The sequence below is a fragment of the Anarrhichthys ocellatus genome, unplaced genomic scaffold (genome assembly GCF_004355925.1).
Source record: "Anarrhichthys ocellatus isolate YVR2014 unplaced genomic scaffold, GSC_Weel_1.0 scaffold232, whole genome shotgun sequence".
In the NCBI taxonomy this organism is placed as follows: domain Eukaryota; kingdom Metazoa; phylum Chordata; class Actinopteri; order Perciformes; family Anarhichadidae; genus Anarrhichthys; species Anarrhichthys ocellatus.
In genome coordinates this window covers 82,275-99,444 of record NW_022280262.1, presented here as the reverse complement: position 1 = coordinate 99,444, position 17,170 = coordinate 82,275, and the positions used below count along the sequence as shown (strand labels likewise).

Genomic DNA, 17,170 nt, shown 5'->3' with positions numbered 1-17,170 from the left:
GAAAGAAGGAAGAAGCAGTTGGGTATCAGGCTGAACAGAAACAACTCTGTTAATCGGGATTATAGTAAAATGAACTATAGTGATTAGGTAAACCAGGGTGTGTAAAATATTTAACTCAAGAATCATTATTAGATGATTTTTGTTCACACATATGATGCTGCTGAGAAGTGAGAACATCACAGTGTCCGTTGGTTCACTAAGTGCAGTTCTCAGTGTTTAAACTGTTTGTCCTGAGCATCAATTGTTTGCACCCATCACTGTTCATAAGACGTGCACGTCGTCACCATGAGTTTGTGGCCTGCCATTTTGAAGCCTGGAGTTCGGCATTTTGGCCATCGCCATTCTGCTTTTTTGCAACCAGAAGTGACACGAGAGGGTGGAGCTAAGTACAACCAAACACTGAATAAGACATTTTTAGTCGACAACAACATTACAATTAACTTTCATGAAATAAAAACAACCCGTTAAATGGTTAAAGTTGAAGGACAAAAACACGGACAGTTCCCAGACCGGACAACACAGTGTTAGCGGCCTGTCAAACAAAAGGTAGCCCCGCCCTAAAGCATCCCCTGCTTTATGGTCTGTTTGACTCTAAATGGACCATCATCTACTAAATGAACATCATGCTGTATTGAAGAAGACTTGAAACTAGAGATTGAGACCATAAACTCATGTTTACAATGTTTACTGAGGTAATATGTGAGAAGTAGGGGCCTTTTCTCATAGACGTCTATATGAATTTTTATCTTTATGAAACCAGAGAAGTTGCCCCCTGTTGGACATTGCAGAAAATGGAGGTTTAAGGCACGTCAGCATTGGCTTCACTTCTCAGACCCCGGAGTTGCTGCCTGAGTAATGCCCAGTGGCATGGTGCTTAGCTAGGTGTGTGTTGGGAAAAAATCAAAATGACTAATTAGTATGCGTTTAAATGATTAAGGAGTGTTATACATTTAACAAAAGCCCATGTCCTCTGTAAGTGTCCTTGTGTGAACTTTCTGGGACATCAGGCGTCTTCAGCAGCAGTTTTGTCTATCAGGTATCAGCTGCCTGCTAAGAAGAACACTTAGTTACGCAGAGCTGATTTGCAACCATGACTTCCTGATTTCGATAAAGGTGACCTTTGTACTAGAACAAATCGTTAAAGCGTCCAGATACGTAGACTACGCTGTATGAAGGCAATTGGAGTGTGTTATCCTTTGTGACGTACAGTATATTACCCTGTGCCAGTACACTGTTGTTTGCTCAGTATATATACCAGAGGCTCAGAGACACATCTTCGAGCAGTCTTGATGCATATTCTGTATGTGAATCAACTCTGGCTCCTTCTTGCAAGAATAAATGTCCTGTGATTAATGACTTTTACTACGGCTCGAGTGAACTTTTCTAACAGTGTGCAACATCAAGAATTATTTACAGCAACCGTTGCTAACCAAGTCAAAAGAGACTGAGCTGATTTATTATTTCACCTTTCCTTTAATATTGTCAGACTCACGATATACAATTTTGAATAAAGGATCAAAATAAATGCAAAAGTGTGGATTCTTCCTTAAAAAACATGGCGCCTACATTACCCAGAATGCAACTCGACCACCGACTGTTTAGAGATTTGGATGTGTTGTACGAGTAGCAGCTGAGCCTCTATCCTGCAGCAGAGATGATCACCATCAAAGCGTGGAGGGTTGCTGCTGCATCAACACGTCACTCCCAACTTGTCAAATACTGACACTTAGTCAGTTGCCCTAAGCTTCAAACTATGACGCTCTTGGTTCCTCTCTATAGCGCCAGTTTTAGGACGTGTCAGCGACCTGTCCGTTTCCACTCATTACATGTAGTGTCTTTTTAAATTAAACTTCAGTTTTCAAAGGAATAAGGTTTGTATTCCTGATCAGACAGAGTTCTTTTTAGCAGCTTGGGCGGCTTTTTCCAATGGTTTCAATCAGAGTGTAGTGTTTTGCGCGCTACTTTAGCGATTGCTGAGGGTACTTTTTTTTCCCCGATGTCATCAGTATTTTTTCTAATTTGCTGGAAACCTGGAGCTATATGACCAACGGTTGTTATCATGATCTGAATAGAAAACAGTAGGCCTGGAGGAGGAGCTATTGTAACTGACTTTACCAACAGTAGTCTCCTGGACGAAGTCCTGTGCTTGCTTGAGCCATCCATGCCTCCCCCGCTCCCTCTCATCCACTCTGTTTGGACTATCTCACTCATTAAACTGCGTCAGTCGCTCTGACCATGTATTAATGGCGTGGTTACTTTTACATTGCAATAGACTGGGTTGGCTCTTGCTAACACTTCAGCATTCATCATGCTGAGTGATTGTACGCTCCTTACATTTATAAAAGTAAGGAAGAACTTTTATTTCCAAAAAAGTCAATCAAAACAATTGTCCAGCACCTACACTTTAGTTAGAAATAAATAATTGAATACATTATGTGATCGTTTTACCCATCAATCACAGAACTACTTTACTGTTATGGCCATATATCATTACGATTACTCACCATTTAGCTGTTAAACTGCTACAAGCTCTGTTTCTCACCATGGATTCATGTCAGAGATCTACAATCATTTAATATATGCTATAATCTTTAGCTTGGATCTAACTAACCCTAAGTTTCAAAGCCAATCTATCAGGTAACTGAACAATCAAGCATTAATCTATGAACTGTATTCTTAACTGCATATTAAAACAAAAGGAGACACTAAAAGTGGAGCAGGTCATCAGCATTATGTGGCTGATGAGATGTTTTGTATGGAATGCCATTTTATATATTTATTCATATGGCCATATGAATAAATATATTTAAATCCTGAAATAAATAAATGAGGTAACAAATACATAAATAAATATAATTGTATAAATGAGTCGGTAAATAAATGAGTTTTTATCTCTAAAGGATGTTTTCAAATGACTACTTTTATTTGAGGGGACACATTTATTTAAATGGACTTTTATTTCCTAATGCCACATCTGTCTTTTTCAAATATAACATAACTGTGTTCGGAATGACATACTAACAGACAGCATATTACATACAGCAGACTCCAGCAGTATGTACTGTATACTGCCTGCTAAATGAAGCATTAAGTATGATTCTACCAGCAGACTGTTCATACTGACAGAAGCTAAAGCAGGGCTGGTTTGCAAGACATCTGGTCTCAATGCACCCAGAAACGATGCATTGTGGGGCAGTTGAGTATGTGAACTAAGCTCACATCTCATACTCAGAAATTTTGCTAATGCAGTATACATGTGGGCATTTTTCGCGAACACAAAATCTAGTGTGAAACCGCAATACACACAATTAGGAATCGTGTGTTTGAATGCAATTTTGAACACAGCCTATGTTAGCAGCAATGCAATCTGGTTGCAGTGGTTGAATTTCAAGAGGCACGGTGCCACGTTGGCCACTCCTCATTTGGAGGACTCTGAAGAAGCCGGTGTTAGGGTTTGCGATAATACGGAGCCCTGAATTGAATGAAGTTACTGTTCATCAGACCCCAAATGAAAGAAGAATGACCTAGCTAGCGCACCACGCAGTCCTCACTCCCTGTTGCTGGGAGACTACTTCATCAGGAGGAGAGCAAAGACAGCTCTGGAGACTAACATCCTATTCTTGTGCTGTTGCCTTGGTCTGACTCTGTGAGATAACCACGCCCCTTTCATTAGAATATGGAACAGATGGAAATAAAAAGAACAAGGGAATAAATGTGGCATTATGAAATAAAAGTCCCCTGAAATGGATAAAAGTAGTCCTTTGAAAAATGACATTTTATAAATAAAAAAACAATTTATCTATTTATTGAAATGTAGACTCACTTCAGGCATTTCCTAATTTTGAGAACTGCTGTTCTACTTTTGAATTGGACATTCTGAAGGAGACAGGACTGAAGGAGCTGAAGATGAGATGCAGGTTTGAGAGACTCAGGAGGGTTAGTTACGCTGCAGTGAAATGAAACTGGAAAGGAGATGATGAAGCAAATAGGTGAGATTCTGTGAGGTGCCGTACCAATCTGAACTCCTGCAGTTCAGTCCATCAGACCCTGACGTAAGGACCACCAGCTCTGTGTGTAATCACATGGAAATAATATTACTGGCTTCAGATGTTTTCTCTTACAGTAGCTTGCTTAGTTATTTGTCATCACCGCTAACAGCTTGTCTATAATTACACACAAATGTTTCTACTCTTATCTTGGTAATCCAGTATAATGGTACAGAGACCAGCTTTTCACCTCTGCACACATCTACTCAGCCATGATGCAGAACAGGCCATGGTTCAATTAGCCCACAGGTTAAAGGTGGAGCTTTGTTACTGGCTGGATTAAATAGAGGTAAATGACAGCAAGGCATTCAATCAGCCCGGTGACATGATGAGAGCCTCTTGTAAATATCATCATCTCTCATCGTGATGTTTCAGTGTTTAGTGTCAATTACAGCAGTGACATAAATGTGTGTTTCTGATATGCTCACTGCTGCTGAGGAGATGAATCCTTTGGTTAAAAACAAGTTCAATTTATAGTGACAGGCGTACATTTTGACATCAGGAATGCACTTTCTTGCCATCCTGTATGAAGACACAAACATCTGCTGCCTTTGTGAGATATATTACACATAATCAATAACAAATGTCACATTTAGCTGTTCTTTTCATGCACAGAGAATTGGAATAGGGTAAATAAGCCACTTGTGTTTGTGCCCCAGGAGCATAATCTCCACACTGGAATTCTCAACATCCTGTGTCTTTCTGCCAGCATGTATCACTGTCCCACACTGCCAGCAGTCTAGAGGCTGAGGGTCCACATCCATGTTAGTGCTGTAATGTTCACTGTAAAGAAAACCAAGTTAACACATTTACCAACTGTACAGTTAGCTTATTCCCTGTTACTGAAACATTCAGGCCTCATTATTTTTCTTTACACCTCTGCATTAGTTGTGTCGGAACTGGTTAATGCTGAGCTGCACCTGAGCTGTTAGGGGCATCTGTTGGTCTCAATGGCCACTTAGGCACCCGTCCCTGCTATAACGAGATTCACAGGGCTGTCATACATCATTGTCTGGGTCCACAGAACTCAGTCAATATTTTAAATATCAAACTTTGAGGAAAAATACAGTTCATTAAAGCTAGAGTTGGTAATTTTGAAAAATGAGCAAGACTACACTAGATTCTAAACATTTTCCAACCGAAAGACCCAGCTCAGTGTTGCCAACTCTTTTCTAATGAAAGTAGTTAGCAGCACTAGCTCCAAAAGTCGCTAAATCTAGCAGGAATGTCACTAAGTGGGCAACACTGACAGCATACTTACATACTTAAAGTATACAATATGTGACACGTTGCATGTCAATGAAACTACACTAAATGTCTTTACTACTTATTTCTGACTTACAAAGACTTCTATTTTCAACCGTTTTTCGTTCATTTGCATTGTGGGAGAATAATGTCAATCAACAGTACACGATGTAATGTACTTTAGTTTGTCCCTTTTCCAGTGCGATAGTGTGAACTCTGCTAGTTGCAGAGAATGCTGCAACTAGCTATATTTGTCATTGATTCATCTGCTGATTATTTTCTTGATTTATCAGTTAATTCACTGACAAAAAAATTGATTATTGTTCTGTCGATCACAATTCACATAGTCATGTAATCCTTTCAGCTCTAGTGGACACACTGCATTATCAAACCCTACGTGGCTTTAGTATGTGCAGCCTTATCCAGAACTTGTTTGAATAAAAAAACAAGACACCACACTTTTTAAATTTGACAAAACAGAAGCTTTATTTGAACACTAAAAAGGCACAAGACAGAGGTGTCTCTGCTTTTTGTTCCATGGCTGCAGCTTTGTTTTTGCCATGTGCCAGTTCTACATCTAAAACAAGCACAGGGCGCTGTCTAATATCTCCACATAAGTCATATGAAACAAAGTATTTGGCAAACAGTCCCTCGGGTCTGGCTTCACAGTAGGAAGTGTACCGTCCACCGTTTCTCCTAATCTCATGTTCTGCTCACCACCTGCCATGCCATATGTAGTATGCACAACATAGAGAGACTCATTTTAAAACAACAAGTCAGCAATGCCTCGACTATAAACAATATTATCCAGGACAGCATTGGTCCATTTACAAATGCAATTCACAGCACGGGCAGCAAATCATAAACATTAAATTGTACAAAAAAATAATCTCTTAAATAAAACAAAGCAGACAAGAAACAAATAAGGAATGTTTGATGTACATACATGTGCCATTGTGGTCGCTAATAAACAAGTGGTAATAAATAAGTGCACAATTCCACTTCTTCTTACTTGCCTTTGCTCCCAGTCACATTTGAGGGTAATGAACCGATGACCCAGGACAATGGACCAGAACTAACGTGTCATATATTCGACACAATGGTTTTATTAGAATGGGGAATGTGTTGCATCACAAAACCAAGACTGTCTGTCTGCTGAGGTCACTGAACTGATCAGTGAAAATATTACTACATGTCATGAGTGCAAAACAATGCTAATGTATTTACGGTGGTTAGAGTGGCTACACGTGATACTGAGCAAACTCTTCCCAGAGGTCTAGTTCAGTCACAGGCCGTGAGGGGACCTGCTTTAGTGCACTTATTCCACTTTCTTACACAGTGAATACAAATGTACAGACAACAGTCAAACGTAAAAGTGCTACAGTGATAACGACTAAAGCATGACCAAAAGGTCAAAAGAAAGATTGTGTCATGAGGGTAGCGAGGAATCCTTTGCAAGTGATGTTTCCTTCAAACGGTGAGTAACACGATCAACAAGCTGCTGGAGCTTTCAGTCAATGTCTCAAGTTCAATGGAATTCAACCTAACATGTAGTCAGAAGGCTAGCTATGTTGGGCTATGACTTTGTTATTACAAGCTCCGCCTGCAAAGAACATTTGTCTTTTGTGTCTCCAACCAGCAGAAACAGTTGTCAATGAGCTTAACACTTCACGTAATACATCTTTCCAGTTCTGTGTGGATGAGAAGCTCCTGTAGAGACGATCAACAAACTACAATGTGCTGCTGCCAGCAGGGCTACCCAGCTCACCTGGTCTTTAAAAAGGGAAAAGAAATCTTTTAGAATAATTAACGATTGATAAAAACTAAATGAGTTGTGTGGGTAGAGGGTTCATGAACTTTTTTTGGCTTCTGAAGGGGGAGCATGACAGTAAAAAGAGCTTGAGTACCACTGAGTGACGATAACACTAGTCACCAAAAGAACAGCTGAGGTGGCTAATGTTTCAATGCTATCAGATCATCTGGTGTTGTCAGCTCATGAATTATCATATGCATCGTTGGGGATATCTGTGACGTGTAAAACCTTTTCTATACAGTCAAAACCAATCTGGTTCTATTAACGTGTCCCTAGTGTATGAATCCAGTCCTGCCACTGAAGCCAGGTTCCTCAACACTATGTAAGACTTGAGTCAAATATAACTTACAGGATAAATGTGTTCCTTATTGTACCACAGAGAATGTGTGCATGCTATTACAAATGGACAGAGACAAAGACTCAGGACCAGGACCAGGCTGAACAGTCTGGGTTGGAGGAACAGCAGACTGTCCAGAGTCGGGTCAAATAGTGATGCTGTGCTGCCGCAGTTTGGCCACAAGGAACTCGTGTGTTAAATTATGTCTCGTGATTATTCCAACAATCTGAAAGAGATGACAGACAATAACGAAGCAGACGCACCATTAGCCACTGTATGCTGTACTGAAACATAACAACGTTGTTAATTGGAGTTTCTTTCTTTTGTCTCATGATGGAAACACTGAGTTTAAAACACTTAGTATCAGCCTTTAAAATGACGCTGGAGGGACTAGAACCATCATCATTTGGAGATAGGACAACTCTTTGGGATGACTACTTACTTCTCCAACAGCGTTAACCACTGGGAGGTGTCGCAGCCCCATGGTCCTGAACAGGTTGAACACCTGGGAGGTGTGGGTGTTGGGTGACACTGTGTAGGGACATGGGTTCATGTAGGGGGTGACATCCTGGGAACACAGGACACATCTGTTTTTTATTGACTCATATTTCCATTTTTATTGAAATATCAAAAAAACGTTTTCAATTTGTTTCTATACCACATTAAAAAGAACTCGGTATTCAGACTGGTCATACCACTATCATGCGGGGGTTGAGCAGGGCCAGGTCCAGGTCATGGATGTCAGGGTAACGTGGGTAATCTTCAGTCATCTCTGCATAGGACAACCTGGGCTGAGTGGCGCTCTGAATGTATAGAGACAATCTGTCACGAAAAAGACTCGTGCGTGCGTGCGTGCGTGTGTATGTGAGAGCGAGAGAGACAGACCGACTGGTTTTCAGCGTAGCAGACCCCTCTGATGAGCAGGTTGACCAACTGGGAGCGTAGGATGAGGCCGTGGAAGGTGAGTGGTCTGAAGCGCTCCTCCATGGTCCACTCCTCACTGGGAGACTGATCTGGGTACAGGTTGGGGTATGGAGCATGTCTGCATGTGGACAGCAACAATACAAGAGTCACAGTCTCACTACTACTGACTTACTGACACAAGACGATGGCCATATTTAACTTGATATAGTATTCACTTTTATAATATCATTTTTTTATATTACCACATAATATATTTAGATTATTCTACTTTTGTTGAAGTATGGAAGATTTTAAATGGCTGGTAAAAAACAATCTGACTAAGAAATAAAGCAAGATACAATGCATGCATTCCTTATTGTTTGTTAGAGTCTCTGCTGCTCTCTGCTGGACTACATTAGAACACCTCTTCACTGTGTTCTCTGTGTTGTGATTTGATTGGAGCATGGAAAATAATGTCAATATGAAAAACAACTCAATCAGTTAAAGACAAAAGGCTGAATAATTGCCCTTTTAATATATCTTCTCATTTAATTATGACTCAGTGAATTCATACATAAAAAGCAAGTAATCATGTGCATCATGTTTCATTTGTAGATTTAATTAGTTTTATTTAAGCATTTGAAATCTTCCGCATTTGATGATACATTGATGATGATGATGCAATACAATAGTGTGTACAGAACTATATAGTGTGTGTGTGTGTGTGGCCTACCTCCTCTCTAACATCTGCTGCAGCAGGTCCTCTCCCTCCTCTGCTGGCTCTACCACCACGTTCTGTTCGTCACACACGTTCCTCAGCTCGCTGGATGGGTACGACTTCATGGACTGGCAGCGGCGCCACTGTTCCCCCGCACGGGACACAACACTGGATTTCTAAAGGAGGATAAGTTTGCACACTTTGTCTTGATGTCGAGAGGGGTTTCGACATCAAGATCCAGATCCAGTCTAACAGCCACAAACACTAACGTAATCTTAAATTAACATCAGCACATTAAAGTCCCTTTGGTGCTTCACTTATGTTAGGAGTTATGACAATAGCAAAAGGCTGTTTTCATAATTCACTTAAAAGGTGTATTAGCCAAATAGAAAGTGTTTTTGTCATTGATTGATTTCATTAGAAAATGTAATGGATTGTTTCAAAATGTGCTGTTCCTTATTGACGTTAGTTACTCATTCAAATGTTATTGAAATGCAGTGCTGCTTGGTGTAGGACATGCTGATCTGAGGAGAGGACAGAGACATCTTATTGTCTCTGATCACACACCTCTACCTCCACCCACTGGTTACACCACTGTTGCTAGGGTGGCAGCATCATTAGAAAGATCTTTCACATCCACAAGGTCTGCTGAGATGTCCTTGGGCGGGACACTCAATCTCTCCTCTGTTTGTCCGATTCCCTCTGGAGATGAAGCTGGGCTTTGATGGCTAAAAATGTTAAATGGCACAGGACATACCTTGAAGCGGATGTTGTTGCTGACCAGGATGTTGCCCTTCATGAAGTCCCGTTCGTTCTGCCGGTTTTCAGTGACCACAGGGAAGGCGTTGTAGACGGTGGTGCGCAGGATGCTGACTAGAGACTGGACCCGGGTGTGGGGGTACACATAGGTCAAGTTGGTCTCCATGATATCACTGGCTCTCAGCCTTGATCAGATGAGGGGAAACAAAAAAACACAAGCACTGTTAGAATTCACCCAGTATGGGTCTGTAAAGAGGAAACTCTTGTCCTGAAGCTGCTGAGAGCTGATATCCAATGTCAAACCTGGAGAAGTGGGGAACTAAATGCTAAATGGACTGGACTTATATAACCCTTTTCTAGTCTTCCGACCACTGAAAGCAATTTAACACTACATGTCATCATTCACACACTGATGGCAGGGGCTACCATGCAAGGTGCCACCTGCCCATCAGGACTCTAACATTCATACACACAGTACAGTAGGTTAAGTGTCTTTCCCAAGGACACATGGACATGGACTAGAGGAACCGGGGATCGAACCATCGATCCTGTGATTGAAGGACGACCTGCTCTACCACTGAGCCACAGTCGCCCCTACAAATTTAAAGAAGACAACTCAGCACTTGATGGCAGCTCTAGCGAGGCTAAGAGGATCAGAAAGAGTACTTCACTGTTGTCCAGAGCTTCCAATATGAATACAGCAGCTTACACATCCTGCCCAGAGTTACAGTTGGATTCCATTTTTTAGACAGGCTGAAGATCCGGCAGCCAGACAGACTGGAAATGGAACTGCTGCCTTAATCCTCCATCCTTCCTGATGCCACATCCATGCTGTCCATCATCCACTAATAAGTAACATTCTCCATGCTTATGGGTGCACATTATACAATTTCTAAACATGATTCCACTTTCACATCATGTTGATCATAACAGCCTTATGTATTCCTGTATTGTAACTAAAATGTGCTAGTTTGGTAAACTTGGCAAAAAGAGGATGATGTGCGGTCGTTGTCCCCGGTAACCTGCTGCTTTTGGATGAAGACAAAGGGAGAGGATTGGCAGGAAGGGGCGGAGCTGAGGGACTTCATAGTGAGGAAGGACAGTTTAATTGAAAACCCTTTTCAGTGTGTCGGACTCCAACACCCCAACAGTCCTGCTGCTGGTTGTATGAAATGTAACAAACTCAACTGTAACTGTGGAGTGACGTCGACATCACTCTGATTAAAGACGACAGGTTGAACAGACACCTGCTGGTAAGGAAACGCCTTCAGCCCTTGGTCTTCTAGTTTGTTAAACTACAAATCTTACTTGTCCATTTCAACCTCAGTCTCCCACTCCAGCAGCGGCACTCCTCTGAGCTGGATGTGGATGTCATAGATGCCCTTGTTGAAGAAATCTCCAGTCCACTTGGCAACCTGACGATAAACACAAAACCACTTACCACATGAGCCCAATAGGAAGCACATGACTGCATCATACACACATCTTCACTACTCAAGACTAACAGAGACAAACATGAAATCATTTCATGTTGTTTGAATTAAAAACAGCACGGTGGTTGATGGTAGAAAATGCTGAACTATATAACATGACAGTACCATCAGAGTGATCATGATGGGCAGCCCGTATGTGATCTCATTGGTGGATTCAATGAGGATGACAGTCAGACTGATGGTCATTCTGACCACGCCTCCGAGGAAGGCGGCAGCTCCAATGAGAGCAAAGGTCCCCGAGTAGATGTCCATTCCCAGTTTCCTAACAGAGGACAGACACAGAGTAAGGACCAGTATCTCTCCAGTCAGAGGGGGAATGTACAGTGAGGTTATGTGTGGTGAAGTGTAAAGACTTGAACAACAGGCTATCTCCCACAGTTCAAAGCTCAAAGCCTGTGACAGTGGAGAAAGTGAAAGAAAGCAGATTCCACCATGTGGTGAGGTTACTTGGCCCCCTGACCCAGCATGGGTCTTTGTTTAGTCATTTGGGGTTTTCATTTCATTCATTGGGAGTGTCACCTGATGAATGCAAGTCACATATCATCTCTCTTAACTCTGTTTCTGGTCTCCACCAACTCCTGAGGGGAACATCTGTCTCTTTGTCTGCTAAATGCTCCACTGAGTTCACCAGCTAGTCTCTAACTGATAACACGGGTCATTTGTGAGATCATTTGATATTTGTGATATTTCATAGCCATTGGGATATGGGGACAGCCAAACTTTGGGTATTAGAACATGAGTAAAACATGGTTCTTACACTTTGAGGATGTTGGCAACCAGACGTCCAAAAGCCGCCCCACAGAGCAGTGAGGGGACGAAGAGACCGCTAGGTACAGACACACCGTAGGTCCAGCAGGCCAACAGGTAGTACAGCAGGAAGAAGACTGACAGAGTCACAGGGCTGAAGGTACCTGATGGGAAGAGCAGCAGGCAGGTCTTCATTACGACAGTCAGTGTATGGACCACCTTAAAGTGATCGGTAGGAAGCCGGGAGCATTTCTGGGTCTTATGCAGTTTTCTACCACACTCGGAGAGAGAGCTAGAGTAGACCATGGAGAGATAGAATATGATTCATATTCAATTTTCATAATTTATCTAAAACATTAAATTGGTATATTGTGGAGGAAAATGTATACTTTGCTAATTCTCCTCTACTGTGACATTAACTATTTCTATTGTTTGACCTTCTTACTCTCATAGATAACACCTCAAGGTGGAGGATTCCCAGGGTAATAAAAGACAGATGTCTAGTGTGACACGGCTCAGAAGAGGAAGGGGATGAATGGAGGCGTCAATGGGCAGCTGGAAACTGCTGATCAGTTGTTATAATGTGAACACATGCTGGTCCCCCACCCTGCGCTGAGGGGCCCTATAAGTGAGAGGGACACTGCACTCTTGGCTCGTCCTCATTGAGACTACACTGTACTCTGTATGAGGATGGAGCCTTCTCTGCGCAGGGAATAAATACTCCAAAGACAAACTTCTATTCTCAATGTTTCTTATTTCAGTATTATAGGACTCACTCGGTACTATTAAATCGTTTTTTGACCACAATATTTAACGGATTTTGTAATTTCACCTACCCACTCATTGACTGTGCCACGTTTTGATTTGCAGAAATGGGCTTGGCTGTATCAGTACATGCAGCTCTGTGTGCATATGCATATCAAAAATGTAAAAGGTCCAATGTGGGAGTGTGATCAATAACGTGTTTGACTTTATTATACTGTTGTCTTACAGTAATAACAATGATACTAATAATCCCAGCAGAACACCACCCAATAAAACTACAGAATAAATACAGTAATGAAAATGTCTTATGTGCCAGGAAATTCAAGGGAGGGGGTTGTTAAACTAACAAAGAGCTGTTCTGAATGTGTGTGTGTGTGTGTGTGTGTGTGCTCATCTCACCATCCTGGTGGAAGAGCTGGTGGATGGCAGCCTCCTGTGGGTTGAAAAACAGCGTGGCCATGTCATTGTAGGTCTTGTTGGTGCAGAAGAACTGTCGAATGGTTGAGTTGATGTCCTCTCCGCCAGACAGCTGAAAACAGAACTCACAACTTAATATGAGAAGCTAAACACTTGTGAAGACTTTTTAAGATCAATTTTAATACCACATGGAATGTCATTTCATACAAATGTTACCGTCAAACAGTGAAACTTCTGTACTGTGAGTATTTCACAGAATAGTTGAGCGGAGTACAGTTTAAAGAGGGATTTTAATCAAATCCTTCACATTTAACTAGACCGCTAAAAGGTGGGCGGTGTTAGAGGATGTGATCTAGAAGGGTTAAAAAGGCATTTTTCATTTCTTCTCGACTTACAGTATGGAAATATGATGGGAAATCAGCAGAGTCTACATAACCTAGCATCACATGTTTGTCAGTACTGCCCATCAGTATATAAAATAATTCCTCATGATGTCATTGATTAAATGAATGCAACAGAGAATGGATAGATGGGTTAACCCATGAAGACTTAAATCAGTCCTTGCCCTTGATTGAGTAAGCTTCTGCTTTTCAGAATGACACAGACAGCTGCACTGAATAGTGAGGTATTGATTAAGAACAGGTGCTCAGTACTGTGACCATGAAGGAAACTCACCGTGGTGTTATGGGTTGTGGGGGAGGACAAGTCACGACATTCGCCCAACAGTATGGAAGCTGCAAATATCACCACGGTCGTCACCATGGCAACCAGCAGACTCTCGAGAACTCTGGAAAAGTGCATCAGATCAACTTCCATAATTACACACTTGAATGGAAATTAGCATTACATTTCCAAATATTTGCTTTCAAAATCACAGCTGATATTGAAGACAGTGACTATCTTTGATTGACAGGCGTGAGGTTCTGGAAGAAGATGAACAGTTTTCCTGTGTTAACAGGTCATGTAGCAATCACCTGACAAACTTGGCCTTGGGGTGGATGTGCTTTATGCGATACTTGGCCAGGATCTTGTTCATGCAGTTAAAGAGCGCCCCCAGCAGGCCACCCACCACCCCCATCAGGACAAAGAAGGCCAGGTCCACTGCTGTCCACAGGTGGCAGCTCCTCTCTCCATCTGAACACTGAAGAGCAGAGTTAAAACAATACATTACTATTGATACTATAATATTAATATACAGTGGGTACGGAAAGTATTCAGACCCCTTTAAATTTTTCACTCTTTGTTTCATTGCAGCCATTTGCTAAAATCAAAAAAGTTCATTTTATTTCTCATTAATATACACTAAGCACCCCATCTTGACAGAAAAAAACAGAAATGTAGAAATTTCTGCAAATTTATTAAAAAAGAAAAACTGAAATATCACATGGTCATAAGTATTCAGACCCTTTGCTCAGTATTGAGTAGAAGCACCCTTTTGAGCTAGTACAGCCATGAGTCTTCTTGGGAATGATGCAACAAGTTTTTCACACCTGGATTTGGGGATCATCTGCCATTCTTCCTTGCAGATCCTCTCCAGTTCCGTCAGGTTGGATGGTGAACGTTGGTGGACAGCTATTTTCAGGTCTCTCCAGAGATGCTCAATTGGGTTTAGGTCAGGGCTCTGGCTGGGCCAGTCAAGAATGGTCAGAGTTGTTCCGAAGCCACTCCTTTGTTATTTTAGCTGTATGCTTAGGGTCGTTGTCTTGTTGGAAGGTGAAACTTTGGCCCAGTCTGAGGTCCAGAGCACTCTGGAAGAGGTTTTCTTCCAGGATATCTCTGTACTTGGCCGCATTCATCTTTCCTTCAATTGCAACCAGTCGTCCTGTCCCTGCAGCTGAAAAACACCCCCATAGCATGATGCTGCCACCACCATGTTTCACTGTTGGGATTGTATTGGGCTGGTGATGAGCAGTGCCTGGTTTTCTCCACACATACCGCTTAGAATTAACGCCAAAAAGTTCAATCTTGGTCTCATCAGACCAGAGAATCTTATTTCTCATAGTCTGGGAGTCCTTCATGTGTTTTTTGGCAAACTCTATGCGGGCTTTCATATGTCTTGCACTGAGAAGAGGCTTCCGTCGGGCCACTCTGCCATAAAGCCCCGACTGGTGGAGGGCTGCAGTGATAGTTGACTTTGTGGAACTTTCTCCCATCTCCCTACTGCATCTCTGGAGCTCAGCCACAGTGATCTTTGGGTTCTTCTTTACCTCTCTCACCAAGGCTCTTCTTCCACGATTGCTCAGTTTGGCTGGACGGCCAGGTCTAGGAAGAGTTCTGGTCGTCCCAAACTTCTTCCATTTAAGGATTATGGAGGCCACTGTGCTCTTAGGAACCTTGAGTGCTGCAGAAATTCTTTTGTAACCTTGGCCAGATCTGTGCCTTGCCACAATTCTGTCTCTGAGCTCCTTGGGCAGTTCCTTCGACCTCATGATTCTCATTTGCTCTGACATGCACTGTGAGCTGTAAGGTCTTATATAGACAGGTGTGTGCCTTTCCTAATCAAGTCCAATCAGTTTAATTAAACACAGCTGGACTCCAATGAAGGAGTAGAACCATCTCAAGGAGGATCAGAAGAAATGGACAGCATGCGAGTTAAATATGAGTGTCACAGCAAAGGGTCTGAATACTTATGACCATGTGACATTTCAGTTTCTCTTTTTTAATAAATTTGCAAAAATTTCTACATTTCTGTTTTTTTCTGTCAAGATGGGGTGCTGAGTGTACATTAATGAGAAATAAAATGAACTTTTTTGATTTTAGCAAATGGCTGCAATGAAACGAGTGAAAAATTTAAAGGGGTCTGAATACTATCTGTACCCACTGTATGTTATATCAAGTAACACATTCGATTTATAGAGTGCTTTTCAAGAAAGTAAAAGATCTCAGAGACAGTGTCAAAAGCAGCAGTGAATCATTGGCTGCGTTCCATTTGAACTGCGAAAGTCAGAATTTCCGAGTTCCCAGTCGGAAACTTCAACTGGAACGCTGCCTAAAGGCGGATATCCAACTTGGAAAGACGGACGAACCCCACCAACCCTGACCTTAAAATCCAAGATGGCTGCTCTTGGAGTACACATCGACAGTAGAACAGCTGTAGTAATATGCTATTTATTAGCACTTCTGTCTTACTTGTGTATCATTAAATCCGTCATACATACAGTAGTGTCCAACTTCTATCAGTGGACATGTTGCTACTGGGTTTGCATGAGCAAAATACGGGCATAATGCGTTTTTATCGACTGATATTGCTAACAATGGCTAACCTGTGCATCTCTATGTCCATCCACAACTTAATCTCTCATTCTGCTGCAGCAAACTGCAGAATGTGTTGGGTGCCCCATTATGTTTGCATGCTCATGGACCTCTTATGGTTGCGGTTTTATACTGTCATTAACTTTCTGCTGACTCTTAACCAGTAGGGGCAGCTAGTGATAACACAGCTGATGACATCTCCAACCCCCCCCGGCTGCTATTCTGTCCCCACTGTGCAAAGGTAACAGTCTGCAGCGTGTTTGGCTAACAGCTAACCCTAACCACTAGTACACACACTGCTAAATGTCGCACCACTCAGCTGCTGCTAAGCGGACAGACAGTTTTTAAGCAATGACTTTGAACAGATCGCTTGCATACATCGCTGCATGTTTTTGAGTTTGAATGAAGTGTGCTTTACAATACCTTTAAGGAACAGTGTGTAAGATTTAGTGTGTTTGTGTCTATGTGTGTGTGTATGTTTGTGTGTGTGCGTTTGTGTGTATGTTTTTGTGTGTATGTGTGTGTTTGGGTGTGTGCGTGCGTTTGTGTCTGTGTGTGTTTGGGTGTGTGTTTGTGTTTGTGTGTGTTTCGGTGTGTGTTTGGGTGTGTGTTTGTGTCTATGTGTGTTTGGGTGTGTGTGTGTTTGGGTGTGTGTTTGTGTCTGTGTGTTTGTGT

The 17,170-nt window shown here is 42.0% G+C and overlaps 1 protein-coding gene across 1 annotated transcript; it reads right to left on the bottom strand.

The window, feature by feature from the left end:
* Positions 1-5,750: 5,750 nt before the first annotated feature.
* Positions 5,751-14,464, bottom strand: LOC116401003 (chloride transport protein 6-like). Its single transcript, XM_031879172.1, has 12 exons — positions 14,218-14,464; positions 13,919-14,030; positions 13,226-13,355; positions 12,072-12,225; positions 11,420-11,576; positions 11,130-11,236; positions 9,820-10,006; positions 9,078-9,238; positions 8,327-8,483; positions 8,137-8,244; positions 7,884-8,009; positions 5,751-7,667 (listed from the first exon to the last, which is right to left on the bottom strand). The coding sequence occupies exons 1-12, from the start codon at positions 14,409-14,411 to the stop codon at positions 7,587-7,589; spliced, it is 1,674 nt and encodes a 557-aa protein (XP_031735032.1). The 5' UTR covers positions 14,412-14,464; the 3' UTR covers positions 5,751-7,586.
* Positions 14,465-17,170: the final 2,706 nt, after the last annotated feature.

Excerpts from the sequence above, each read along its gene's own strand:
- LOC116401003 (XM_031879172.1), bottom strand. The coding sequence starts at position 14,411 with ATGTATTGTTTTAACTCTGCTCTTCAGTGTTCAGATGGAGAGAGGAGC. Across the intron at positions 8,010-8,136 it reads TCAACCCCCGCATGATAGTG|GATGTCACCCCCTACATGAA; the intron begins GTATGACCAGTC and ends CTGTGTTCCCAG. Across the intron at positions 7,668-7,883 it reads TGGTTAACGCTGTTGGAGAA|ATTGTTGGAATAATCACGAG; the intron begins GTAAGTAGTCAT and ends CATCTCTTTCAG.